This window comes from Volvox carteri, assembly GCF_000143455.1.
Source record: "Volvox carteri f. nagariensis unplaced genomic scaffold VOLCAscaffold_48, whole genome shotgun sequence".
Lineage (NCBI taxonomy): Eukaryota > Viridiplantae > Chlorophyta > Chlorophyceae > Chlamydomonadales > Volvocaceae > Volvox > Volvox carteri.
Genome location: NW_003307591.1, coordinates 601,467 through 628,196, shown reverse-complemented (window position 1 = coordinate 628,196; position 26,730 = coordinate 601,467). Strand labels below are relative to the sequence as shown.

The 26,730-nt window shown below is 54.0% G+C and overlaps 7 protein-coding genes across 7 annotated transcripts in view; 3 read left to right on the top strand and 4 right to left on the bottom strand.

Moving 5' to 3' along the window:
* VOLCADRAFT_95990 (uncharacterized protein) overlaps nucleotides 1–905 on the bottom strand; it is a gene marked incomplete at both ends in the record, with an annotated part of 2,167 nt that extends 1,262 nt beyond the window's left edge. The window contains 4 exons of the mRNA XM_002955023.1: nucleotides 18–121; nucleotides 215–287; nucleotides 452–484; nucleotides 653–905. Coding sequence (XP_002955069.1) covers nucleotides 18–121; nucleotides 215–287; nucleotides 452–484; nucleotides 653–905 — 463 coding nt within the window. The remainder of the gene's footprint in view (nucleotides 1–17; nucleotides 122–214; nucleotides 288–451; nucleotides 485–652) is intronic.
* Nucleotides 906–2,455: 1,550 nt separating this feature from the next.
* On the bottom strand, nucleotides 2,456–3,406 carry VOLCADRAFT_95989 (uncharacterized protein; the record flags this gene model as incomplete). The annotated part of the gene is made up of 2 exons (XM_002955022.1): nucleotides 2,456–3,246; nucleotides 3,349–3,406. 2 exons carry the CDS (start codon nucleotides 3,404–3,406, stop codon nucleotides 2,456–2,458), a joined length of 849 nt encoding a protein of 282 aa, XP_002955068.1.
* A 552-nt stretch (nucleotides 3,407–3,958) lies between these two features.
* Nucleotides 3,959–8,786, top strand: VOLCADRAFT_95988 (uncharacterized protein; the record flags this gene model as incomplete). Its single annotated transcript, XM_002955080.1, has 9 exons — nucleotides 3,959–4,043; nucleotides 4,141–4,286; nucleotides 4,504–4,610; nucleotides 4,790–4,967; nucleotides 5,072–5,518; nucleotides 6,199–6,334; nucleotides 6,670–6,770; nucleotides 7,104–7,340; nucleotides 7,710–8,786. Coding segments are annotated over 9 exons (2,514 nt in total), but the record flags the coding sequence as incomplete, so codon positions are not given.
* Nucleotides 8,787–9,012: 226 nt separating this feature from the next.
* Nucleotides 9,013–10,147, bottom strand: rpl38 (component of cytosolic 80S ribosome and 60S large subunit). The gene is made up of 3 exons (XM_002955021.1): nucleotides 10,115–10,147; nucleotides 9,839–10,022; nucleotides 9,013–9,481 (listed from the first exon to the last, which is right to left on the bottom strand). The coding sequence occupies exons 1-3, from the start codon at nucleotides 10,115–10,117 to the stop codon at nucleotides 9,459–9,461; spliced, it is 210 nt and encodes a 69-aa protein (XP_002955067.1). The 5' UTR covers nucleotides 10,118–10,147; the 3' UTR covers nucleotides 9,013–9,458.
* Nucleotides 10,148–10,482: 335 nt separating this feature from the next.
* VOLCADRAFT_95986 (uncharacterized protein) lies at nucleotides 10,483–11,366 on the top strand (the record flags this gene model as incomplete). The annotated part of the gene is made up of 3 exons (XM_002955079.1): nucleotides 10,483–10,588; nucleotides 10,730–10,873; nucleotides 11,269–11,366. The coding sequence occupies 3 exons, from the start codon at nucleotides 10,483–10,485 to the stop codon at nucleotides 11,364–11,366; spliced, it is 348 nt and encodes a 115-aa protein (XP_002955125.1).
* Nucleotides 11,367–15,433: 4,067 nt separating this feature from the next.
* grx3 (CGFS type glutaredoxin 3) lies at nucleotides 15,434–17,128 on the bottom strand (the record flags this gene model as incomplete). Its single annotated transcript, XM_002955020.1, has 5 exons — nucleotides 15,434–15,489; nucleotides 16,104–16,149; nucleotides 16,530–16,634; nucleotides 16,941–17,000; nucleotides 17,072–17,128. 5 exons carry the CDS (start codon nucleotides 17,126–17,128, stop codon nucleotides 15,434–15,436), a joined length of 324 nt encoding a protein of 107 aa, XP_002955066.1.
* A 3,230-nt stretch (nucleotides 17,129–20,358) lies between these two features.
* On the top strand, nucleotides 20,359–26,100 carry VOLCADRAFT_76547 (uncharacterized protein). The gene is made up of 16 exons (XM_002955078.1): nucleotides 20,359–20,545; nucleotides 20,637–20,694; nucleotides 20,778–20,851; nucleotides 20,964–21,078; nucleotides 21,179–21,271; nucleotides 21,478–21,736; nucleotides 21,989–22,168; nucleotides 22,575–22,702; nucleotides 22,891–22,913; nucleotides 23,245–23,334; nucleotides 23,599–23,849; nucleotides 23,937–24,000; nucleotides 24,196–24,336; nucleotides 24,626–24,751; nucleotides 24,893–25,007; nucleotides 25,233–26,100. Exons 1-16 carry the CDS (start codon nucleotides 20,522–20,524, stop codon nucleotides 25,427–25,429), a joined length of 1,938 nt encoding a protein of 645 aa, XP_002955124.1. The 5' UTR covers nucleotides 20,359–20,521; the 3' UTR covers nucleotides 25,430–26,100.
* Nucleotides 26,101–26,730: the final 630 nt, after the last annotated feature.

Here is a 26,730-nt window from a genome sequence, read left to right as displayed (position 1 = left end):
GGTCACATCGGTCCCACCTGCTGCACCTGCATCTATTGCAAACACAAACAAGCAAAGGTGCTCGTCGGGAGCCCAGTCATCATGGCCACTACCCCTCCAATCATCATCGTCCACAGCCCCCCTGCAGGGCATCAAGTTAAGACCGATGGCAGTGGCGAAGACCATTAGTAATGCATTCTTGGAATCCAGACAATCTTCTATGGCGTCAGCTGACTTTTCTGCTGGCTTGCCCACATGGAAGGGCCATGCTAATTTCTGCCATGCAGAGCGAAACGTATGCAGTATGCCTGCAGTGCACAACATATCGAGATGTGAATGAATGTGTGCTGCTGTGGACTGAGTATGCCAGGATAGGCTATCTATGAAGGGATGCCAAGTGCACTGACATAAAAGGAGAATTACCAAACACTTTCTAGTGCTAGGCTATATTCATAGCTTCCCTCAAACTCACACTGGACATCGATCTCGACGTGCTCCTTGCGCCCTGTGGAAGAGCAGGGGCAGGCAGCAGGATGCCTCAATTTCCATACGATAGGCAGGCATTTGGAAGGCTCCAAGGCTCATCCAACCCATGATCGAAAGAACCATACTATAAAATTACAGTCACAATCACTGCGACTAGTTTCGCAAAGCAAATCTCTAACACACTAACCTGTCCGAATCAACACCCGCTCCCACTCATCCTTGGCAGTCTGCGAGTGGGGGTTGGCTTTAATATTCTTGAGGGCCTCGTCCAGAAGGTTGTCCTCATATTGTCGTCGCGCTTCCTCGCGTTGTTGTTGTTGTTGTTGTTGGTAATCCTTAAGTTTCCACAGTGTCTCCAGGTGCTTGCATAAGCCTTGGTTACCAGGGTCCACCGCGAGCTTCCCCGACACTTCTGCTATTTGCTCGTCAAGAGACAGCATGTTGTCGCTGAGAGAGTAGTTAAACAAATTTCGCCTGGGATAAATGAAAGTGATTAGCATGAGCGGGGCTTGGGGTTGCTAAATCCTAATCGAGGTTAGGATGCCCTGGAGTGGTCGCTAGTACGGCTGCCATGAAACTAAGCGTAAAGTAATTTCAGTATATATATTCGAAAGCTTACAGGACGAATCATGTTTCCGCTTTGCTGCAAAATGGCCGTCCCTCCATCTTCCTTCTTGTTCATTCCTCGAACTATCTGAACGAATTCGCATACGCTTATGACAACCTTGGCCACCGTGTCCCGAATCATTGTCTGAATACCTAGCCAACTTGCAGCTCCTAGCTCCATGTAAGTGCGGCTCGAACCGGTGGCGGCTTGCCCCATGTCGCCTGCAACATGGATGTGGGTACACGTAAACGGTGCATAAGGCCGGTAGTGCATACGGTTGAGCAGCCGTCGCCGCCCTGCAACAATGCTGACTGCGTCGGTAATAGCATGGGGTCACGCCATCCAAATAACTGCTGATTGATCGACAGACACGGCATTTCAACATACGGCTTATACAAATGTCCAAACTACACCAGTAAAAAGTTGTGAGGTGGGAACAAGATTTTCATCCTCGAAATTGTGGCAAGAAGAGGGTGCATGCACCCAGCGCATGCATGCAATTGAGCAGGGAGGAGGAAAATGCTCCCATCCTGTCCCCCTGTTGGCCCTCAGGGGCTAACGCGCCCATGCTGGCCAGAATGGCAAGAATGTTTCCTGATCAACAATTAGTGAAACCCTCAGCCCAAGATCTGGAATGAAACGAATGCTCGGTGGCACATTGGCCCAGGCCTCCTCATGGTAGTTAAGACAGACCATGGTGGAATTTACGTTGGTGCAGCACGACAGCACACAAAAGGCAGCAGCAAGGCAGTACGACAGCCCTGGCTCTCCGGCTAGCGGCTCCCACCAAAGCAAAAATAAAACGTCCACATCGTCAATACCACCGGGCTTTCTCCCAGCCGGGAAACCTCCCCAACACACAATCCCGCACCAAAGCTAATACAACTATGAGGGGCTTTAAGGTGTTATGGTTATGTGGGCAGCAGTAACAACGATCCGTCCGCATTCACAGCTTCAACAGAAATGATAACATAAGGAATTCACAACATAGGATCCAGCCTGTCTCTGTGGCACGTGGTTATAAAGCACAAAGTCAGACGTCGAGCAGCAGTGCTTGATGGACAGCTCACTTTGCTCAGGTAACGTGAAACGTCCGTTACGTTGGCTTGCTCAGCCCTTAAGGCCCATAAGAAGATGGACGAATCTGTACAGCAGAGCCTCCCCACAGGAAAACGGCTCCATGACTCAGCAAAATGTTTATGAAACACGGAACAGTCCAACGCTGCTCCCTCTACGGAAACAAGGTAATAGTCGTCAGACACTGACCGTTCTAAGCAGCCTTGTCGTATGTATATACCATGTATGCTGTACAGCATGCAAGACAAGATCCACTCCGCACATCTCTTCTCTCCACCCGCAAAACAACCAGTGGAGGCATTATTACTAATCATCGTACTCAGCCAGTCGGCCTCCAGCCCCAGCCACCTCCTCCTCCTTCTTGGCTAGCAGCATTATTGCGTCTTCATGTTCATCGTACTGCAACGTGCATCTGACCTCAACCAACAACCGCTCCGTAAGGCCCCACTTATCCACCCGCTTGTCCGGCCCCACTACAAAACCACGATCCACAGTGTGGCACGCACGACACAACGTCTGGGATACACCTCGCACGCACTCCACCACAGGCGTCCACGCCTCCGTGCCACCGTCAGCACAGCGCCGCCGCGCCAGACCGTGCGCCTTCATCACCGCCGGCAGCAGCGGTGATGTCCACAGCCGCCGCGCGACTGCCGTACAGCGTGCCAGGCATGACACTAGTCCGAGCACTGCCAGGTGCAGCACCGCCGGGCGCTCTGAGTCCGCCGCCGCCGCCCTGGGGCTCCCCAGAACCGACACCAGGTGCGCCTCCAGATCACAAAACAATACCTCCGGATGCACCGTGCCGCTAGCCATCAGCTGCCACAGCGCACTGGCAGCATCGACAGCGGCACGCTCCGCCGCCACCGCCACAACAGCAGCGGTGCCACCGCCACCGCAACCACCCCCCCTGGCGGCCAGCAGCCAAACGAGCTCCGACAGCACCGCCTTCTCCTCTTCAGCGGCAGCCCCCCGGGCCGCCGTACCCTTGGCAGCGGCGCCGCCGCAGCTGCCGCCGCGAGAACGCAATTTTTGCGGCCGGGCAAGTGTTCGTCCCACACCCTCGTACACCGTGATGGCGGAGTCAAGCATGCATGCTGCGGTGGCACGGACGCGGGCGCGGTCCGCCGTGCCGGCGTTGCTGGACAACGGCGCGCGAAGCGTCTCGACCGCCAGCCGGAAGCTGTCTCTCGGCTCACCAGTGGTCGGATCCGGCGGCAGGCCGAGCTCCACGCGGGCCCGATGCAAGTTGGTCATCACGATGAAACATGACTGTGGAGGAGTGTTTGTTTAGGGGTTTTACTACCTTGGCGTGTTACGTTCCTGTTGACGGTTATATTTTACCAAACAACTGCGATGTGGGTCGGGAATACGGGTGATAAGCAGCAGTGGTATTACCTCGGCCCCAGCCGCCGGCGGTATGAGCACGACCGGCTTCTGCTCCTAGACCTCCTTCCATAACTTGCACCACCTGCCCCACCACCCTGAATCTGAAACGGGGAGCGAGCCATCTCTGTCCCTAACGACAGAGCTTGTTTTTGCAGGCTTGTTTTTGCTCGCTCGTACAAATGCCCAGTACTCCATCGATCAGTTGCTAGCTAGTTTGGCGATGTTAGCAAGGCAATTCATCTTTACTCGCAGTCGTTTTAATTTACAGAATTCAGACAGTTTATCATAAAGATTCAGCGTGTGCAAGGAACACGATTTTTCACCGATTTACAAAAACATGGGAAAGCCTAGTGCTGCACGGCATGAAATACGTTTAATACTATAGTTATTTAGTATCCAAACTCAAAAGTTTTTTTCGCTATGCCTCGCATCCGCAAGCTGCAGTACGGCGGGGCGTCTCGCAAGCTGGGCGATTGTTTCACGGTGCTTCTGTCCGGCGTATCAGGTGCGTTAGCCACTCAGAGAAATCCAACAATAAATAGCTTCTGTCCACCTTAGCCCTTCTGGCGTTTCTTACCACCATCACCCCGCACCGCAAGCAGGCGAGTGCCTAGCCGGCGAGATGGGCTGCTGCGGCGACAGCTGTTGCTCCTCGGCGGTCGTCTCCCGAGCTCTTGCTGAGTACTGTCAGCACAGCGACGCGGCCCGTGAGGCCTTTGTCGCAGCTAAGGGTCTCGACGCTTTGCAGGTACGGTGCGGTACATAGCTGCAGGTCACCCACCGCATGATCCTAAAAGAATCCCAGTCGGCCCATGAACGCGCCGATCTTGGAAGTTGCACTCAGGCCGTCACAGGAATTGCACGAACGCAGCCGTAATTCTGTTGTGTATCTATGGTGTTACTCGGTGAATAACACATTCATCTCACCATGCCACCTACTGCTGCTCTTACGCCTGCTACTGCAGATGGCACTAACGCGCGGCAGCCCTTCCGTTGCAACCGCCGCGGCCCGGGTGCTGGGGGCATTATGCAGCACCTCCCATGGCCTCCGCTGCGTCCTGCGGTGGCAGAGGTGAGGAGGAGGGTGATGAACTCATCATGCTCGCTGGCCCATTATTCCCCTTTCTCCCCCCCGCGGCGGCGTCCCCCACATCCCTATCTCCTCGCTGTTCTGTGCTTCGTCGTACCCCTGTCTACTCGCTCCTTCCACGTCGATGAACGACCCCAATGGGCACTTTTTCCCGGCATCAGCAGGGGCATCAGCAGCGGAGGCGGAGGCGACTTGCTCTCTAGGGTGGCGGCTATATCAGGCCAGGTGGAGCTCCCGCCCGACCTCCGAGCTGAGTGCGTGGACGTGCTCCGCTGCGTGCTGGGCTCCATACACGGCCCGGCAGCGGGCAGTGGAATGGACTTAGCAGGCGTGCTGCAGGTGGGCCCTGCGACTGAGTGCGATCTGGCGTTCTGTGCGCTGGCGGCCTTACCTCGGGCCTTACTATTTACCAGCGCATCTTCCTCACTGCCGCCCTCCTCCAGACTCCCCTCAACAGCAGTGCTGTGGAGACCCCTGGCATCAGCGGCTGCGGTATCGCCCTGGCGACTGATAGCTTCATCGTCCACGTCGCGTTGCCGCCGCTGCTCAGCGACAACGCGCACCTACGGGCTGCTGCAGCCCGCCTGGTCGCCGCCGCTGCGGAAGAAGGTCTGCTGGCTGGGGGAGCCGCCGCTGCCGCCGCCAGCCTATCGGCAGCCCTCCACCTTGTCCAAACCAGCGGCAGCCGGGATGACAGACGCGCAGAAGTCCACACGTCGCTTTCTGGTGTCGCCACCTGCGGCGGCGGCGGCGGCGGCGGCGACAGAGGCAGCGAGGGGGCCGGCAGGAGCGGCACGGAGTCCAACGCTGGGCCCAACCCAGTACCCCAGGATTGGCGCCCCGTGTTGGCGCTGTGTGAGCTGGTGGCGGCACTCCTGGGCAGCTCCGAGGTGGGTGTCCGGGGGCCCGTGTGGTTCCGCGGGTCGGTGGGTCGGTGTGCTGCAGAGAGAGAGCTCCTTCTACCGCGGCATGGACGGTGACGGTCCCCTCCACCAGGTCAACCCCCCAGCACCAACGCTGCAGCTGCTCCGAGTGCCGCACGAAGCTCCGAGGCTTCCCGGTTTAGCCCTATTCCCAGTCGGACAGTCTTGTCTGTCCGCCTGCCGGGATAGGTTTAGCCCCAAAGCACGATAACCACATCAAATCCTATCGCATGCAACGCGTTCTTTTACCGCCCTGTCGGTTCTTATAACCAAATCTCTCTCACAACCAGCACACGCACGCATGCGCCGCTGTCACAAGCTGCTGCTCACCCACGTAAACCCCAACAAGATATTGTCCCGTCATGTCCTCGGGTTCCCGAATGCACCGTTCCAGAATCCAGAAAAAATCGCGCCCGGAACCGCAATAATCAGCAACAGAACCCTGCAAAAGAAAAGCCCCGCACTCCCTTCCCCCGTCCTGCCCCCTGTCGCCCTTCGCGAAGTGTCCTGCACAGTGCCACACACAAAAACGTCAAACAACGTAACAAACACTCAACACCCTCCTGGGGTCCCTTCCCGTTTCCGGGATTGATGTCTAGTCTTGGTGGTTTCCAAGATTTACGAACCCTGCCCATGGGTCTCCGCAGGGTGCCGAGCTGCTGGTAGCGCTGCGGGCGCCGGCCCATGTGCTGGCGCTGTGTCGGGAAGTCTTGACGGGAACTGCGGGAGGCGCTGGTGATGGTTGCCAGCGCCTTAACGGTAGCAGCGCTGGCGACTTGGCCGGTGCGCGGTCGGGTTGGCCAGTGTTGCATTTTTCTTAGAACACCCCTCAAAGCAAGTCCGCGAAGGAGAAGAAAACGAAGGACAGATTGATGGAATGACGGAGCAGCTGATCCGGACTGTGTTTTTCCCAGCCAGCCACACGCGAGTGATTCCAGCTCCCAGACACCCCAGTCGACCGCAGCTCCCCCTTGTAGCTAGGCTCTGCTCCGTCCCTTCCGCCGTTTTCAGCCCTCAAAGCGCAAACGTCAGTCAGCCGGTCGCGGCGTGTCGTTGCTGCACGCCATTGCGACCTGCGTCCACCACTGCGACAACCACCGACACCATTATCACCGCAGGGACAAGGGAGGCGTTGCTGGACGCTGTGCTGCTGTGCGCACGTGATGGGCAGTACAACTTGTGGACGGGGAAAGACGAGACCCACCAACGGGAGAGGCGGGTGAGGCACGGGGAATGGAGGGTTGAAGGGGGGGAATTGTATCATGCAAAAGTAAAAAAAAGCTGCCAGCGTGGGCAGGCGGGATGGGGCCTGGGAAGGAGGGGAGCAGCCACGACCTGCCACACCAAGCTGGATTTCCGCTACCTCCACGTGTCCTGATGATGTTTAGTTTTCTCGACCTGCCTTTCCATTACTCCTGGGGGGTTCGCTCTGACCGAAATCCTGGAGGACCGACTGTATGGCACATTGGGGCTCTGTGCCTCCGTGTTGAGCTGCTCACCTGCTCCCTGCCCTGCCCTGCTTGCCTCTTCGGTCTATGTTGGGGTCGATCAGGTCTTTGTGGCCGGTGCGGCAAAACTTGCAGCCCTGCTGCTGCGCCCAAGCTTGGCTGGCAGCAGCAGTAGCGACACCAAAGCTACGCCCGGTGCTGACACGGATGCAGTAGCACAGGGCAGCTGCGGTGCGGCGCGCGGTTCCCTGCTTGGGCTTCGGGACGCGGCGTTGCCTCCGGCATATACTTTGACAAGCACGGCGGCGGCGCTGGCCTCCGCCCTTGCGTCTTGGCCGGCGGTAAGTCGCCTCTATACTCGCCATACTCGCCGCAGGAGAGGTGGGATTATGTTTCGAAATCTAGGCCGGCCACGGTTTGCATTGCCTCATTCTGTCATGGGGCTCGCTCTCTAGGACTGCTTACTGCGGGTTCCAGTCCAGGTACACGTGGCCATTCGCCCCAGTGTGGGCCGACAGGGAGCGGTCTTGGGTGTGGTATTGTTCGGGTTGTGGCAACGGTGACGGAATAGGTTTCCTGAGGCACACGTCGAAACATATGGGCCACAAGCTGTACCACGGGCCATTTTTTCACCCCTTGCGGGCAGTTTAGCTTGTCGTCTGGTCTGTCTTTGGCTTTACCGCGCGGGGCATGCTGCTTGGCTGCCGCAGGAGGTGCTTCAACACCGGGAGCTCGCGGAGCCACTACATGGTTTGCTGTGCAGCCTGAGCGACGCGGTGCGGATTCTGCTGGGCAGCGGTCATCATGGAGGGGTCGACAGAAGGGTAGATGCGGACAACGCCGCCGCCAGCGTCATGTGGCAGCTTCCATGTAGCGGACAGGCTGTGGGATCCTGCCCGGATTGGGACCCGGGCTGGCCGGAAGTGCCGCCACATCGGAACATGTCTTCGTGGGGATTGGGAAATGGTGGCGGTTGTAAAGGCGGGTTCATCTGGCATAGCGGTAGCAGCGGCAATACCCTGGTTCAAGCCTCCACTAGGCTGCGCGTTGCCTCTGCGGCCGCAGCCGCGGCGGTACGTCTTTACGGTGCAGTGTGTGGAGGAGAAGAGACTCTGCATGAGATCGCAAGGAGCTCTGTGACCAGTGTTGCAGGCAAGGAGGAGCTCCAGGATATCCGCAGCCACCTGAAGGCTAACGAGGAGTCAGCAGTTACAGCAGTGGTTGCGCAGTGTCTGAGCCGAGTGCTGGAGGCATCACATGACGGTAATGCGGCAGTGACCATGTTGACCCCCTCTCTGGAGGCCCTACTTGAACTTCCGACTGTTTTGCTCAAGTGCCTTGCTGCAGCTCGTACAGCTACGACCTCAGACGGTTGTGTGAATAGAGTCTCCAGTGGCTTCTCACTTGTTGGTTTGGGCCTAGCGGCGGCAAGGCTGGCGGAACACATACTTCAAGTATCCGACGGCAACACAACAGCCGACAGCCTGGACACTCCCAGCCTGGATTGTTCGTCTACTTGGTATTGCGGTGGCAGCAAACCAGCCATTACGAACCATGCTCGCCAAAATCGGCCGGCAACTCATGTGGGCCGATGCAGTTCTGAGCAGCACGTAGCGCTGCTAACAGCCTTGCGAGTTTGGAGCAGAGCAATGGAGCTCAATCCTGACTGTACATGCAGACTGCAAGAGGGGAGTTTTGAGGAAGGGTCAGAGCACGCTGCAGCCACCTGCGACGCGTGCAACGTGCGACCCATTGGTTTCTTGTCGAAGTTTGTGGGAGCGATGGAGGTGGTTATGCTCATACGCGATGAGTGCGATGGTCGTGTTAGCGCACTGCTGCAAGTTTTGGGCTGCACCATTCAAGCTGCTATTTCTGGTATGCCTGACGGGCTGTTTCGTCCTAAAAAATCTTCTAATCCTTGGAACAAGCTTAAAGAGCGTTCGGCTCGGTTGATGGAATGTCTTGTTCCTTCTTCGGTTAATATGGTACGTTCAGAGCAGCACGGTAATTTAATGGTCACCGCAGGACATTTACAGGTCATTAACGCTACACGTCGACACGAGGCTCTGCGAGACGGTGACACGGGGGAGACCGACCATGCTGCCGACTTGGCTGACGCCGACATCATTCTAGATGATTGCCTATCGTGCATCGGCGCTGGGATGGGCATCTCCTGACGCTGTTCACAGCAAGCTCTCCTGTAAAGTGCCCCAGTGCAGCGAGCTGCAGAGCTGTCTGATCCGCCGTCGTCACAGCGGCCACTGGCATGACGTCTCCATGGCAAAAGCTGTGTTTCTCAGCCTGCACTACGTGCTGATGCTGAGCGAATATCTGAACTGGACATGCTAGTTGGAGAACAAGCCAGGTCCCTTCCAACACGAGTGGATGCAAGGCGGTATTGGGACCAAGGGCTCACGTCCTGCGTTACATTCTTACTCCCCGGGTGGCTAACAAGTTCCTTAGATGTCCTGGACAGAGAGGCCTGCGGGCAAGACAGCAGTTCAACACACAGGTGGAGGTGGAAACGGGATGAAGGCTGGGTAAGCCCGTGTCTGGTAGCCAAAAATGCAAACGCACCATCCATTGCCACAGGATAATGCAGAAACAACAGAACAACAGCAGGAACTAAGGCATACAGCTCAGAAGCCAAATACCGAAAACATGAGCTGCTTAGTAGAAAGCAATGAGCAGAAAAAGTCACATCAGCTTTCCAAAATATAATAGCATTTAATCATCCCCACACTGCTTAATGGCAGCGAAGTGACAACGCGAAGTAAGCGCAATCCGCCGCCCTGCCGCCCAAGCTGCAGGTGCCGCTTCCCCAGTTCATGTTGCTTACCAGGAGGCAGAGACTGCTTGAGCTTATCGGCCTTATCGGAGTCCGCAACGCACAGAGTGTACAGGTACTGCGAGCACCGGACCTTGAACTTGGTCACGCTGCCAGTCTTCTTGATCTTGACAGACCGCGCGTCCTTGCGACGAGCGGTCAGCAAGAAGTCCTTGATCTCATGAATCTGCTTCGGCTGCACGGCAGTAAGCGCACACGAGAGTTACACCACCACACTAAGATGGGCGGCGCAGCTTGCCTGAATTAATCCGTAAAGCCCTAGCTCACCATTTTGACCGCAGGGGCTAAATGCACGCAGGAAAAGGAGGGCCATGTTGGGCCAGGACCCGAATTTCTTGCAGCGCGAATTGGAGAGTCCGTACGACCATTTGGCCAATCGCCCAACTTGGGCGGCCCAAGGACTTCAGAATGCACCACGGTAACTCAAATAGCTGTCTATAAATTTCTCTCATACACTCCCAGTCGACCATCACGGAAGCCCTCGTCTTTCACTGCCTCGCAGTTTTCACCTGTCAGCATGGCCGTTCCTGGCCTCAGGCTTAAGGGCCCTAGCTGCGGATACTGCCACAGCACCTTACGTTGCGACCTGAAAGGGGTTGGTTGAGGATAAAATCAGAAAGATAGCGAGCCTCATTATGGACCTCATGCGAAGGACAACAACCGGACGCCCAGCTGCAGCGTGGGTTGTCATGGCGCTTGCAATGCTGGGGATTATCGCATTTAACGTCCTCCGCGTTAGGGGTGAGCCTGAAACCTCTTTCTCACGCACTCCTTGGCCGGTGTTCCTTCTCCTGTACCCGCATACCAAGGGGTAACCGGTCGCATTACGTTAAGCTTGAGCTGAGAACGCCCCAACCCCTCAATTCTTCTCACGTCTCTCAGCAATCGACGCGAGCAAATGCGAATCCGCTCTCAAACTCCAGAACGACCCTGCAACGGCGGCCTTCAAGCGGTGCGCAGCGAACGCTAACCCCATCCCCATCAGTTGCTGTGCAAAGATGGCACCTTTCATACAGTACGGCGAATGTAAGTGGCCCCTGGGTGACCAAGGAGGATCTGAGTAGATGCCGTGCCTGCCGTGCCTTCCTCAGTACAACCCTAGCTGTATGTCATGCATTATCGAAACGCTCTGAAACCAGGGTCATTGAAGGAAACGTATCCGGCGCTGCCGGTACCTATGAAGTCCGGACACTTGATTGCTCTCCATCACATTCTATACATCGGCAGCTCCGGGCTTGTTCTTTAAAACACCGAATTGAGCCATACTGCAAGAGTACGCTGTCTCTCGCTTTGTGCTCCACGGGCCTTGATGAGACCCCGTGTCAGGTGCTCAGGAGCTCTCTTCTTGCCACTGCTCCCTCACTCACGCGCCGTACTTCCTACCGCTCCTGATATGCAAACACGGCACCGTCTGACTGCAGGCCTACAGGACCCCAAGTTCCGGAAAGTAGCGGATGCCTTCCTGGCACCGAGTGTAACCGTTGACCGGGCCCTGAAGGACTGTCTAGGTAGCGACTGAGTACCTGCTGGCTCTCCCAGCGTCGGGCTGCAAACATTCCGTAGAGGAGTTCTCCCCCTCCCAACCGCACCATGGTAGCGGGACTGAGCGGCTTTGCCGGACAGTTGGAGCTGCACGTGCAATTCAAAGGCGCTTGGGGCCGTTGCTTTAGTCTCTCGCCTAAAGACAGGGCCGGGGTGTGGGAGCCCCGGCCTAAGGAGCCTAAGAAGGTTCTTACACTCAGCCAGTGCAGACAATGCTCCCCCGCATGTGGTTTCTTAAGATGGTTCGCATGTGGCTTTGTAGGCTCTGCGGATAGTGTGACGAGGCAGCGCCCCATACTCCCACCCTGTCCTGCACTCCGCACCGCGGACCCGTCCTGATGCCCTTCCTCGCGGCCTTCACTGGAGCGCCACCCTGCCGGACTGTCACTGGGCTGAACGGCCCCGTGGGACTGTCCACCATGGCGTCGGGAACCATCTCGCCTGGGGCCCGTTGGCCTGTCCTTACTTGTTTTGCCTAACCGTACGTCGTAAGAGCGGACGGGTGTGATATTACTGTAACGTGGGATTTGACGGCTGTAGGGTTGGATTGTCGTGGCCAGTGTCATACCGGAGTACCATGTGCGGGGAGCGCTTCCGTTTGCTGTTTTGGGTCTTGTTGGCTGGGGCCAGATGTTGGGTATTCAATGCCAGCCTTTATCTTAATGCAAGACTTCGTGACTTCATATCGTTGGCAAATTAGGCTGTGTCATGTGTTACACGTCCGTAGGCAATGAAAAGGGGAGGCGCGGGACGTTGATGCCCTGGCATGGCAGATGAAAGGTTCCTTGGACATAAACGTCCGGTTTTATGTGAGCATGGCCGCATGGCAGTAATCATTTAAACGCCATGATGGTGCGGCCCGCTGTAAGGAAGTGTAACGCCAAGATGCACTGTGTATGCGGGCGCGGGATCCGCCTACTAGCAGCCCAGCATGTGCCCACGGTAACCCTCCGAAGATATAAATCGGGAGCTGCCCGATTTCCCGGTGTACCCTACGAACACGGAGGGGGGTTAAGAAACTTAGGAGAATCCTTAAGAACGCCCGAAGAACACAGAGGAGGCGGGTGTGCATTCTTAAACATTCTTACACTGGGATTAAGCGGTTTTATGTAAGTATGTCATATAAGTGTGCATTAAGAATGCATCAGCCATGAAAACATTCTGTAATGAACGCTTGATGGAGCTCTTATAGTTCCCGGATAGGTAATATATCACAGTGCTTCCGAAGCAGTGAACATACCATGAAATTTCATGAAAACCACCAACATGTGTCTGGGTCTAATAATGCGAGATCTAACAGGTCTAGACCTGTTAGATGGATTAGCGAGTTCATAGATATCTATGGCTACATCGATGTAGCCAATAATTAAATCCCCTATCAATCACCATGCATATCTAGTGGGCCGCACTGCATATACATCAGTGTGGAGGGTGTCAGATTGCAATGGGCTAATTGGCGGCCCATCCTTGCATTCTGGGGGAGTCTTGGCAGGATGCGTGATCATGCATCCTGTCAGTTGGATACATCCTACACCCCCTTTTCATATCCTCAACCCAATGCTTGCAAACGTCCCACACCCTGCTGACTGCATCCCCTCATCCTCTGCCATCCTCAACCTTAGTGGGTTGGTGTTGACTCTTCCTGGGTCCACATTTCTATCCTTCTCCTTCCTATCCGTATCCTGTGCTCGACCCTCCACTGCATCCTGACTGAGCATTCTGCCACCAAGGAGACGCTTGGTGGTTAATAATTAGCCCGGTGCTACTGTCAACCTGATGCTGCTGGCCCTGGCACCCTCATCCACCCGTCCCATCCCACTGCATAGCCCTCATGCAATATAGGAATAAATAAAAACCACATTTATGCAACTGTGATAAGCTTGAAACTACTCAGGGCCAAAACGACCGATGGAGGGGTCGAACCTCCGACCTGAGCCTTAGGAAAGCTCCGCTCTATCCACTGAGCTAAACGGCCTGAAGCGTGGAGAATTATGAAGAGAATATAATTATATATAAAGTCGCAGTAGCAAGCGGCAACCACCAGTGTGCCGCCCTCATTACGTGCACAGTCCCCGGAACAAGCTTCGTTCCCTCAAACCGTCTGGGCAAAGGCCTTACATAGCTTGTAACAGCTCACGTCCTCCATGTGGGCCACGTTTCCCTTCTTGCTCAGCCTTCTGTAGCATTCACCACGCCGGGTAGGGCGATTGGCTCCAAGCTAGTCGTGCCACCTGCGCAGTGAGCAGACATTTTTCATTCCAACCGCAAATGGTTGCGGTGAGTCGCGAACCCGTATGTATCCTGTATCATAAAATGTCACGACCTACGTTCAAATAGTGGCAAATATTCGCCACGACCCTCTTGCCGTTGCTACGACCAGCGCCGAGGCCCCAAGAAAACGCAGCTGCAGCGGTGGTCCCAGCCATGGCGTATACAGCGTATGCATCTCCACCAGTGGCCCGTATCGGCCCATACAACTGACTACTGAGCTCGTGGCGACAGGGACCATGCGCGGAACGAGTTCAGTGCTGTAGGCTTACACACGGATAATTGCAACGGTGTCGACGTCTGTCAGCCCTCCCTGGAAATCTAACGCGCAATGCAGTGAACTAGTGCCACTCTCTATTGCACAACTTGCGTCTTTCCTTCCACAAAGCAAGGAGGTCTGCGTCGTGCATCGTGCCGAACTGTCAATTATAGCTATCACCGATACGAGTTTTTCCAGCAGCGCAACAATTCTTTCCGCCTCAATTTTCTGAATTTATTGCCCTTGGATCAATAAGGAGCGGGGTGGCGCAGGACCTTCCGTGATTCGTTCCACGTATGAACAAAATGTTAGGGTTTTAGTCCTATACGTTGGATAAACCCTAATCTATATCCTCGCGAACGGATGGAATTCCTTTTGGCCTCGAGAGATTACACGTTGCTTCCAATACTTGTTTAATGGTCCTAGATTGCCAAGGTCACATGATTCGCATCAATTAAAAGGCCGTACAGCTGCAGCCTTGGACCGGGGGGTTGTTGGCAACACGGGCACCAACGCTCGTCTGCGTTGCGCATCACTCAATACGGAACAACCCGGAGTACTCGCAAGTACGGAAGCTGCACGAGCAGGTGCCACATCGGCAACCGTACAGAGGCTGACATGCAACATGATCTCTACAACTGTACTATCCTCCTGCATACTCCGCCCAACAACACGTGGGGCCTTCTGTGTCGTCAAATACACAGCTCTCGGGTCGTTACTAGCTACAGCGACGTGCTAACTGCTCACGGCCATCCACGCTCTTCGTCACCGTTATCATGCCCGACACCTCTTCCCGGCGAGAAAAAATCACCAAACAATCAACGAAATGGTTTGTGAAGCTCTCAGCGACTTCAGCCGTGTACAAGCTAATGTACAGGATACGTGCGCAGCTGGCAAACACTCAGCAGCGACAGAAACCTTACCCCACAGCCCCTGCGATGAACACGGGCATCTGGTAAGTAGTACCTACAGCTCAAATTTCTACACACAGCACATGCTGTACCTTCGTCCGCGATCATCCAACTCCCTGAGGCCCTACCACTACCACTACCACTACCTCGCACAGCACGCGACAACCTCCTCAGGAAGGCCCCTTCCCTCTGCTCGCGCGCTTCTAGCTTATCTGTTGGTGGCGACTCCGCCTGCTCTCCAATATCTCTGACACTGAACGGTAAGACACCGCGCGTACGGTACCATACACTATTACCACTTCAATTCCCGACGCCCTCCAGCACACCTGGGATCGCTTCACCCCCACCCATTACCCACTACCCACTACATTCCCAATAGCCCCCACCCACCCTCAACCCCACCCCCACCACGACGGCTCAATACTCGGTTTGACAGCCTATGCCATGCCAATGGCCTCTTGCAAATTAAATCGGGTGCGACGGTCGCGCATGGAACCGCCTCTTGACGCGACCAGAGCAGAGTTCAGAGCGGGGCTTAGCGGGAAGGGGAGGGAGGGTGTGCCGGGCGAGAAGCCTTTAAGCCCCCCGGCTTGCTCGGGTTGCTCATCACGAGTTGAGAGCCACCTCAAGGATCTCCTTCAGCTCCCCGGACTGGTAGGCCTCTGGGGTCCAGGTGTACAGCGGCGGTGCGGGGAGGCGGTGCGGGGCCCGACGCCACCCCGAGTCGGTGGGGGGGTTCAGGGAGAGCAACAGTGTGCTCGCGGGTCACTACAGACGCAACGCTGATGGAAACAAACGGAGATGGATCTTTCGCTTGTCTGTGTGCCTGTCCTATATGTGTGAGGTGAGAGAGCGAGAAGGGGAGATAGAGAAGGGGGCTCTCGCGAATCCCAGGAGGCCTTTGGCAGCCAAGCCAGCATTCGTGGCAGTTAACAGCTTGCGTGCTGTCTCCCCCAGCCCACCCCTGGCTTTCGCATTCCCGGTCCGTGCGCAAGCCTTCCTCCAAAAAGCCATTATCGATAGCGGCTAAAATTGCTCCTACTCATAAACTGACTTGCGAAGTCGCAGTAGTAGTTAAGCAGTTCAGCTGCATAACCAGGGAGTCTCGCCTGCAGTGCCTTGGAGCCAAGACAAGGCCACCCTTCGCGCCCGCCTTGCGCATGTAAGGTGCTGGCCTACATAATCCCAACCTCCCATTTAATGCGCATCCGCTAATGGGCGATGCACCGAGTACCTAAAGGAGCTCTTCCCGACCCACAACCGCCACGTGGCTTACGGATCATGATGTCGCATCCGCCGAAGAACTCGCCGTTGATGTAGACCTAAAAAAGCGGTATACATGCACACAAGCGCATAAACCCACCCACCCACACATGGTAAATAGAGTAAATTACATCCCGCCGTGTGTTTACACACACACACACACATACAAGTCAGGGCTGCGCCTTCAATACAGCATATACACACATACAGGCGGACCACGGCCATTTGCCACCGGTCTGCTGCAACGTCTTTGTTTGTCTGTCTGTCTGTTCGCCTGTTGGGTCACTAGCGAGGCACTCCGGGTTGCCAGGGACAAGGATTAAAACACCTGAGGGGCGGCGGAAGCATCCTAGTCCCACGGCCCTGGTGTTGCATGCCCCAAGCCCTGCTTTAAACCAACCCTGCATGCTGGACGTTAGATGCTCTGATTGGTTGTTACCTGGGGAAAGGTGGGCCACTGGCTGTACTCCTTCATGCCGCTACGCAACCGGGGGTCCGCCAGAATGTCCACCGTCTCGTACTTCACGCCCATAGTGTTCAAGATCTACACGTCGGAGGACAAGGATAGAAGAAAGAGAGAGAGAGAGAGAGAGAGAGAGAGAGAGCAGTAATGAGAAGCCAAGAGGATGGATGAAGACAGCCAGGAGGTGAAGTGAGGCGGTTGCGGCAGAAAAGGAACTAGCACGTTTGCAGGTGATCTGGAGCCGCGGTCTCAATGTTAAAATATCTAGGGTTTGCCGATGTAAAGTACACTTCTTCACATATGCCCTCGGCATACGCAGGACGCAGGTTCGGAGCCACAACCCCAACATGCAAGATGTAATAACTTCAGTCCGGCCAAATTCCATACCTGTACAACGGTGTTGCTAAAGCCACACTGTGGAAATTGGCGCGATCCCTTCATGAAGACCTGGACAACACATCATCAGTGTTGCTGTTCTCTTCCGACTTACGTATAAAATAATTGCACCATGCACTCACCACAATGCCATTCGTGGCAATCAAATTATCAATTGATTTCTTCAGCTCGGGGTCCATGCCCATCCCGGCATCCAACGACGCGAAAACCTGAACAGGCCGACGCCAAACTCGCGCAACTGGTCGCAGGGAAAGGCATCTGGCAGCATGGCGTGTTGGAATCCGCCTTGCGCTGGCAGGTGTTGGAGGAGTGGGACGCATCAGGAGTCGAGACATTCCTGCAGTAATGGCAGCGATCCCAGTGCTTGTAAAGTAATAACGCAAAATTTGAAATTGTAGTTAAGGACAACCTAAATGCTTTTTGCTACATTGTACGATAATAACGTACGGGCTCGGCACCCCTGGACAACACACGACCCAGGTACACTCACGGCACGGACTTCATTCCAATTAAGAACAAGTAAATGCTGAGTTCCGCAAGGCTCAGCACCTCACCACACGTTGAACAACATAGTGAAAAGAACATTTGCGATGAAGACAGTGCCCCTTAGCCTCGCCTAACTCTCTTTGAGCTAGCTGTGTATCCTGTAATAGCGGATACCGCTGATGGATGGTGTGGCAATGGACTACCCTCTGTAACCCGTACCGTGCTGCGGGTAACTAATGCAGTCCCGTACACTGCTTCAGACGGTGGGGAAGATCTTACATGGCCCCTCAATTCCCCAGCTGGCTTAGTGCGAACCGTGTTATGAATGATGCGTGTACGCGTAACTACAGTGGCATATCCAATTCTTCTGCAACGAAGGCAAGGTCGCCCATCTTTATCTATCGACCACGCTCTTCATCCATTTCTTCATCAATCGTAACATTCCGGACTGCTGCAGCAAACATTTGCCACAGAGAAGTCCGAATGGCTGGGATTGCAAGCAGGTGCAATTCTACACGCCGCGTGTGACATGCCGGCGGCCGCGTCGACTTATGTAAAGGCTAAGCCTGTGTGGCGTGGGAGACCTGTTTGCATCTGCAGTTGAGGTAGAATGAGAATTGCAGGGACGAATTGCGGACATTCTGAGAGTCCAATTACAGGCGTACATAAACTGTCTGGATGTGAGTGGCCACCTTAAGGGGCCCTACTGTGCCCACTCTTGGAGTGGACTCTTGGTTCCATTAACTTAGTGGATATCCACTTTGATTACGGCCGATCATTCAAAATAATTATTTTATCTGCATACCTCTTTTGTAGGATTTTTGTGCAGTAAGAAGGATACCTAAAGTAGAGCCGAAGCGCTGCTGTGCTTTGACCTGCTCATTGCGACCCAATTCTGGCCAGAAGACGCGCCTTACATCATGCATAGGCCTAGCATGTTTACGGCTTTGGGAAAACCTTCGTCTCTCGGGAAAAACAGCAAGAATAAGAGGGCCTCTTGGACGAGGACATACGCATCGAGGATTGTCTTTCAGGAGGCTATTTTCATCAGATATGCGAGGGCAGGCCACTTAGTGAAGCGTGGAATATGCTTATGTTCACAACCGAGAAGCATCTGATCACCCAAGAGCAGACCGCGTGGGCTCGTGACCTGCGGCACCTGGCCTGCTCGAAGTGCCTGGAACATGGTGATGGTACCAATGCTCATGATAGCCCATTGACAGCTGCTGTGGATGGCGGGCTTAACCTGGTGGTAGCAGCAGCAGGTGCCAATGCTCCCGAAAGATGGGGTGGTCATGCGGAAAATCTGACTTCACAACTAGACTCCCCGTACATGAAAATGGTTATCTGGGTAGTTTTACAGTAAGAATCCGAGTTTTGCATATGGCAGACCCCTGACGCACGGGCCTGCAGGGCCAGGCCGCAGGGCATAGCCCCTGCCCAGTTAAAGTACGACCGCTGCCAGTTGGCATGCCGTCGGGCGTTTGCCTCCTCAACAGTTCCCCTACGATCACCCGCCTGGGGTTGTGAACGGGGTGGTTGCTGCTGCCGATGTTGGTTGACATTAGGTTGGTCGAACCCGTCAAGAGATGGTAGCAGCCCGTTGTTGACCTCAATGGTTGGAGTGGGCACATCGGGATCAGCGTTTCCAGGAGACTTAGCTGCTGTGGCACGCGCTGCTGCATTGGCAGCCGTTGAGCGACGGAGTCTCTCGTAGTACTCCTTGCCGGGACGCTTCCGAGGCCGCTTGGGCGGTGGGGACCTTGCCTAATCATCAAGCGTATCTGGTTTATCTACCCCCAGTGGATTATCAGCACGGGTTCTATGAGAACGGGAGGTCCTCGGAAGGTTGATTAGTTGCTCCTCAATAGAACGAAGAAGTCTGGACATCCCTCCTAAATTCTCTGCCCACAAGCGCACACTGTATGTACGTGAACAACGTGTTTGTAATTACTACTATTATAATACTAGATTTCAGGTTAGGGTTGCTGGGGTACTATTAATTTGCCGTGCGACAAGCCTGAAGATAAAAAACCGCGTGCACACGAGAACTTCTTAAGAACAACCTATTCGTACTCTAATTGATTATCGTGATGCAATGGCGTGTATGGCACAATGCCATTTTTCCACTCAATGAGTGGACATCGGTGTCCACTCCGGGAGTGGACGTACATTCGTAGGGTGGCTAAGTGTGGCTAAGAATGACTGTTGTAGGGTTGGCAACCATGGGAGCCAGGAGTCCGATAGAGTAGCACAGGATCACTGAAGTAAGCTAACTGGCATGAGCTGACATACAGCGGCTGCAAGGGGCAGCAGAGCCATTTGCAGGGAACGAGATATGCTTGGAAAAAAACGGCCGTGCCGCTCGTCAGTTTTGTCTCAACCAATTGAGTAAAATGCGTGGCAATTTACTGTACGCCAACAGGTTTGCCGCAAGACTTCGCGGCCAGAGTTGGTCGCGTGGCGGTTGCCACCAGGAAGGCGTAAAGTCCTGAATACAACCCCCTTCCCTGAAACTTCCTGAAGTTTAATTATTTTCACTCATATAACAGGGCTATACTCAACGCGCCCAGAAACGTTCACTAGTGCATGCTGTTCGCAGTGAAAATTCCCACGACAGAAACAAAAGTTCATCCAAATAAATCAGCTTGAAGGCTACATAGGAATCGTGGTTTGTGAGCATGCTGTAAGACCGCGTTTGGTTACAAGTGTGAGGCAAGAGAATATCAACATTGGAAACCATAAACGCGCATACGGTGCAAATTTGAACTTTGTCATACAGACTACTAATGGATGCCGAGCATTATGCTCAACCTTTTACAAGGTGGTTGGATGCCGTTTACGAAAGAGGCTTCCGTACAGTATCATCGTCGGGGTATATTCCCTTTCAGAATATATTAAGTGACCGCCACCGAAAAGGTAGCCGCCAGTTGCAAGTGTTCCACGCCGCCTATGATGTATTTTCCACAGTGTACCCGTCGTTGAATACCTATTTTGACATCAGCATCGGCAATACATTACCTCTACCAGCGTGCAACTTCTGACAATTTAAACAAGGCATCCATCTCCGCGCTCCATTTCCTAAGATGTCTGACTTCGCTCAGCCGGAGGTAAGCCTTAGTTTAAGCACGCACGCATTTAGCATGTTTGGGAACTCATCCTAACTGCGCACTACCTCCCTCCCTATTCTGTCCGTTGCAGTACTTATGGCTTGTAGTTGTAGGCTCAATGGCGGCGTTCGCCTTTGGGTGGGGAACAGGTCAGGCTTGCAGCAATGCAGAAGCTAGCAAGCGGTATGCAACGGCTATTCACGCACACCATGCGCGTTACCTTTGGATGCAGGCTCTAATGATGTAGCCAATGCTTTCGGCACCAGTGTGGGTGCCAAGACTCTGACACTCAAGCAAGCCGTCATCGTGAGTCGCACCTTTGGTCGCTCTGAAGCTATCTTGCGCCTACAGCATCATACGGCTCGGCATCACAATCTTTATTTAATTCAGATTGCACAAATGTATTTTCTCTCTGCAGATTGCTGTGATTTTTGAGTTCGTCGGTGCTTTAGTCCTTGGCCGTGTCTCGACAAGCACAATTGCTGGTGGCATCGCGCAAATCAGCTACTTCCAACGTGAACCCGAAATCTACGGTATGTCCTTTTGAAATGTCGCTTATGAGTAAGAAGTATGGATTTACACATTTGTCCTCTGTGTCTCAACTAACTTGAACGGTTGCCTGTAAATTTGCAGCGTATGGCATGATCTGCGCGTTGAGCGTCGGCTTCGTGTGGCAAGGGTTGGCATCTTTCTGGGAGCTTAACGTTTCCGCCACACACAGCATCAGTAAGTTTCCGGTGCCGAGACATGCCTGCCTTTTCCAACAGCCTTCGTCTCTGTTATCCGTTTGCCCATATATCTACGCCATCATGTACATGTCGCGCAGAATGTATTAAATTATGCTCTCCACATCATGCCTCAGTCCTATTCGAACCTATAGCGCCCTCCACCAATCAGCAGCATAAACGACCCGTTACCAACCCCCCTCGCAGTTGGCGCCATTATCGGTTTCTCGTTGGTGTACGGTGGTGGCAATGCCGTGAATTGGGCGACACCCGATAAGAACAGCTTTCCGCCTTACAAGGGTGTAGTGCCCATCATCCTGTCGTGGTTCGTGTCGCCCGTGCTGACGGGTCTGTGCTCCGCCTTGTTCTTCTTCGTCGTCCGCACTGCGGTACTGCGCCGCGAGAGGTCGTACCAGCTGTCGTTCTGGGTGCTGCCCTTCATGGTCCTTTTCACCACCTTTATCAAGTAAGTCAATGCCGGGGAGTGCAGCTGTTGGAATTACTCCTCCCGCGACCGTAGCGCGTCATTTGGATAGGATGAGCGGATGGACTTAGTCAGAAATGTGGCGGAATCGAAAAACTGGCCGGATTCTGCAGTTTAAGACTAGGGAGTACAGTGTTCGATTTGGACTTCACGGCGTCGATGTTGGCAAAGTTCTTAACCTATTGACTAAGGTTTATTCCGCTTCCCCGCCGTGCCCTCGCTGCTGCTATTCAGCATCTACTTCGTGTTTACTAAGGGTGCGAAGAAGACCTTCCAGAGCGACGCGAAAGACGACTGGACGGACGGCAAGGCCGCTTGGGTCGCCGCCGTCATCGCCGTTATCCTTGCTTTTCTGTGTGCCGTGATCGTCCTGCCGATCCTCAAGTACCGGGCAGACAAGAAATTTTCTCAAGAGTAAGTCTTGACGCTGAGGACAGTTGCCCCCTGCTGCTGCTTATACTGCTAGTACGTACACAACCAGCGCACGTTCTTCAGTACTTCGTACAAGCACCGGCTGGGATCTCAGGGAGCATGATTCTGTTGCAAAATGCTGCCTGTCAGATACACAGCAGCAGCAATAGCACAGCTCTGTGATTCATTCCTAAGCCAGTGAAAGGTTTATGTGTCGTGATATCATCGCCTACGTTAAGGCTATTGTGCGTATATATGTGATGAGGGGGAATAAAGCGATTGCTGTGTAGCGGCGCATCCTCGTGGCCCGGCGTGCATTAGTTATGTTATGGGAGGCTATTGACGATTCGGTCCCTTCCTTGTTTGCGTTGCTGCATGGTCCCCCACCCGAACCCGCCCATCTCAACAGCGCTGAGAAGCAGCAAGAGGATGAGGAGGCCGCCAAGGCGAAGGCTAAGGAGGATGAGGCAGACCGCACCGAGAGCGGCAGCAAGTTCCTCAGGGCCATGTCGTCCATCAAGAAGGCCGCCATGCACGGTGAGGTTTTGGCGGTCGGGTGGGATGATAGCGAAGTAATAATACTAATAGTACTACTTCCCAGCACCCTGTGATGTATCTGAAATCTACATGTACCAGTGCGCTGAAGCGACTTCTGGCAAAAAAATTGCCGCTGACGACTGCTGTTGCCGCTGTTGTCCGTGCTTCCATTGATGTGCCCGGCACAGGTATGGAGGTCGACATCCACCAGGTGGGTCTGTAGGTGTGCGGGAGTGGGGTGGGGAGGGCTGGGGGAGCGATGCCGTGATGTGAGGAGATTAAGATAGTGAGGGTTCCTGTGGCGTGTGCACACCTCAGGACAAATGGCAATATCTGAAGATCGCCTTGAAGTCAAGATTTGTCCGGGAGTCTGATCTTCAGCCATATTTGAGTCTTGGAATATTGTGATTCATCTTGCACGCAGACTGGCGATCCTGCCCCTCTGCATTATCCCTTAGTTCCCTTAAGTGCTCGTTCACGCAGCGTCATCGTCACCATCACCATCTGACCCTCCCTACCTGTGCACCGCCTTACCTGTGCAGATTGTTGAGGAGGACCCCATTGTGGCGGCCATCCACGAGAACGCCGAGGTGTTTGACCCCAAGGCCGAGTTCGCCTTCTCCTACTTGCAGGTGGGTCCTCGTTGAGGCCCTGTGAACTGCACCCTTCGTCGATACTTGGTATACCGGCTTGTGCGTTCAATAGTTATCCTTTCGTTTGCACTGGAAAAGACGTGGTGGCAATTCAACTGTTGTGTTTCTCGTTCGTTTGGTCTTGACATCCTAGTCGTCGCATATGTGCATATGCGAGAATCATTAAGGATGACGCATACCGCTACTTAAGTGCTGCTTTCTCAGCGAAGTTCTGAATGTTCTCATCGTCTTGATGGGCAACAGGTTTTCTCTGCTATCTGCGTCATCTTCGCACACGGAGCTGGTGAGGTCGGCTACATGGCTGGTCCGCTGGCCACTGTTTGGTTCGCCGTTAAGACCGGCACGCTGCCCAGCAAGGTTAATGCGCCCATTTGGTGCATTCTCATCTCTGCTCTGGGTCTTGTTATTGGACTGTCGACGTACGGCTACAATGTGACGCGCGCTATGGGCACCCGTATGGCGAAGCTATCACCCACTCGGGGTTTCGCTGCTGAGTAAGTTACTCTTCACTTTCGGCTTCAATCGGTATGTACGTCCGTCCGAGACTGACACGCCTGCACCTCATGCCTGTTTGTCCGTAGGCTGGCAACGGCGTGCATCATTATGATTGCGGCGCAATACGGTCTGCCGACATCATCTTCGCAGGTAGGGCCTTGACTCGCGCGTGTGTTGGTTTTTAGGTGTGGGTAAGAATGCATTGAGTGTGCCACCGTGCGCATGCTGCTTGCAGTAATTCGTCTGGTTGGGATGAAGTGAGACGGTGTTTCTTCAGGCATTGTGTTGAGATACTCACATTGGGCCCGATTTGACTCTCGACCTGGCCCTGTTCCTGCCTTGCAGTGCATTACGGGCGGTATTGTCGGAATTGGCATCCTGGAGGGCAAGTCGGGTGTTAACTGGATGTTCCTATTGCGCCAGTTCGCCTCATGGATTGCGACTTTGGTGATTGTGGGCCTCTCAACGGCGGCGCTGTTTGCCCAGGTGGGTGGGTGGGCGCTTTCAAGGCACACGAGGGTGGATTGCACGTGTTTGACGGGGTGTTTAAGTTGAGGATGCTAAGATCGAAATGTTTTGGAGTGGAAAAGGCTTGTGCGAAGGACGTCTGCTAGAAGTTGATGTGATTTCAGTTAAGGGTGTGTATATGTTACGCATGCTCGCTACACGTGCGGCGGACATAGTCGCGCGGCGACATTTATCATGAATGGTGCGCTGTTTTGACAATTGAACTGTTGACCTCGATATGCATCTGGGTGGCTTTTCGTGCACGCAGGGTGTCTTCTCCCCTTCCATTTCTTGCAACAAGGAGGTCGCCGTGTACGAGAATGGCGTGATCAATATGGCGTCTTCCGTGGTTAAGGACGTCCGGGCCACCCTTCTAAGCTATCAGAGTTTGGCGGTAAGTGCAGCTCCTCTGTGTTGGCCATGTGCTTTTGCGGCAGGACCTCTCAGACAGGATGATGAGGTTTTCCGGCCAATTCCCCGTTCGTTTGCTGAAGAGTTGACGTGTTCCGATGTGCTGCCGCGCTCTGTCCTGCAGAACACTAGCCAGTTACCGAATATGCCGAATGCAACCTTCGTGGCCCTCAACAAGTCCGCCAGCTCGTTTATTTCCCAGGGCAGCGCCTATCTTAAGGCCGGCACAATCAAGCCAGGTGAGGGGATGCGATTCCTTAATGCTGTCCCGGTGTGCCAGGTTGCCTCATTGCTGGCTAGCTATCCACGTCATTCCAGCCTTCCTATGGCTTCGCAGCTGTAGTAGACAGATTCGATTGGTATTTGAGCATAGTGGTCATTGAGGCTGGCGAAGGGAATGACTTTAAATTCATGCCTTTATTAACTGTCAATTACTTGCGCCCGCCCTCGTGTTGTCTATGCAGACGATGCTGTTGCATACATGGCCAAATCGCTTAATCTGCTCCAGAACTACAGCATCATGACAATTGGGATGACAGCCGCGTCCGGCAGCAGTAATCTGTGCTACAACACGTCCTCAAACAGCTCGTTGATTCCTTGCTCGGCACCTAAGCCGCTAAAGGCGATGTCGCCTCCATATAACGCAACAAAATTCTCATGATCGGATTTCGCGTAGGATAAACGCGCTCTTCGTTGAGTAGAGGGGTGTTCTTTGGAGTGATAAATGAAGGAGGTAGAAGGTTACAGGCTTGATGTCCAGCTGTTAGGAATGCAAGTGGAATAGCCATAATCGCTGCATGCTATCGATGATCCAGAATAGGACTTAGCGTAATTACCTGACAAGTATGTTGGATTACCTTGCAAATTGTCCAGGTGGAACTGTGGTAGGCACTGTGTTTCTGCACGGGCACATAGGTAGATCGTATCGCGAAACAAGCGCGAACCGTAGACCAAAGTGCATTGACGAGGACCTCTGCAATCCTATGCAGGATGAATGTATATTCATGCTATTCGTTGTGTGATGGTTTCAGAGGCGGAAGCTACTGCAGGGGAAGTAGGTTGAGTCAACTGCATAGCTGCATTACCTGACTATTTTGACAGATGTTGCAACTCACGGTGTGTTTGTAGCACTGCAATTCGGAGTTACGAAATCGTTGTTGTTTAACTTCATGTGAGAACAGTGTAATGTTATGCAGCTCGCAGCATCGCTCGAATCAGCTGTGTTCTTGGCCTTGTTCCAGTATGAGGCACTTCTGTCAACCTTTTCATTTTTTGGGGTTGTGATGATGACCGTTATGAAGGGTCTTGTCAATTGTAACTCAATCAAGTTCCTCTCTTTCTTATCTCAGTTATGTGATGTGTGTGTGTGTGTGTTGGGGGTTACCCCATACGAGCCGAAGACCCAAGGGCAATACTACAGCGCCTAAAAGCCACGGAGGAAAGGAATACACCGCACATCAGCCCAGACTCGCGTCCAAAGTCATTGAGTTTCGGTGAGCTCACATACGTTCCAACATTCTCGGCAGACGTGCTAGTTCCCATTTCATGGCTTCCAACATGCTCTGTTGATGATCGAATCCCTCTTCAGCAAGAACATCATTATAGGCTGGGCATTCCAATAACACGTGTCTTTCATCCTCGATTCGGCTATTTGTACCACAACAGCGGCAAAACCGCTGCCGCCTGGGGAAATGGTACTTGCCTCTTCGTGCTCTGTTTGCCTCCAGAGCCCAGCAACATAAACGAAACTGCATTAGCTTGCGATGTGCTGAACGAGGAATGAAAACCTTAGCATGTGTTGGCCACATGACGGCTGCGGCTCCCGAAAAGGGCAGCCCCATCCAGTGCTAGTACTTCGCCATTTGCACTCCCGGTTGCTTCCCATCTGATGGGTACTGCTCTGGCAAGACAGTCAGACGCGTATGGTCCCAGCCGCTCATCAAACGCTCTCTTAGCGCCGTT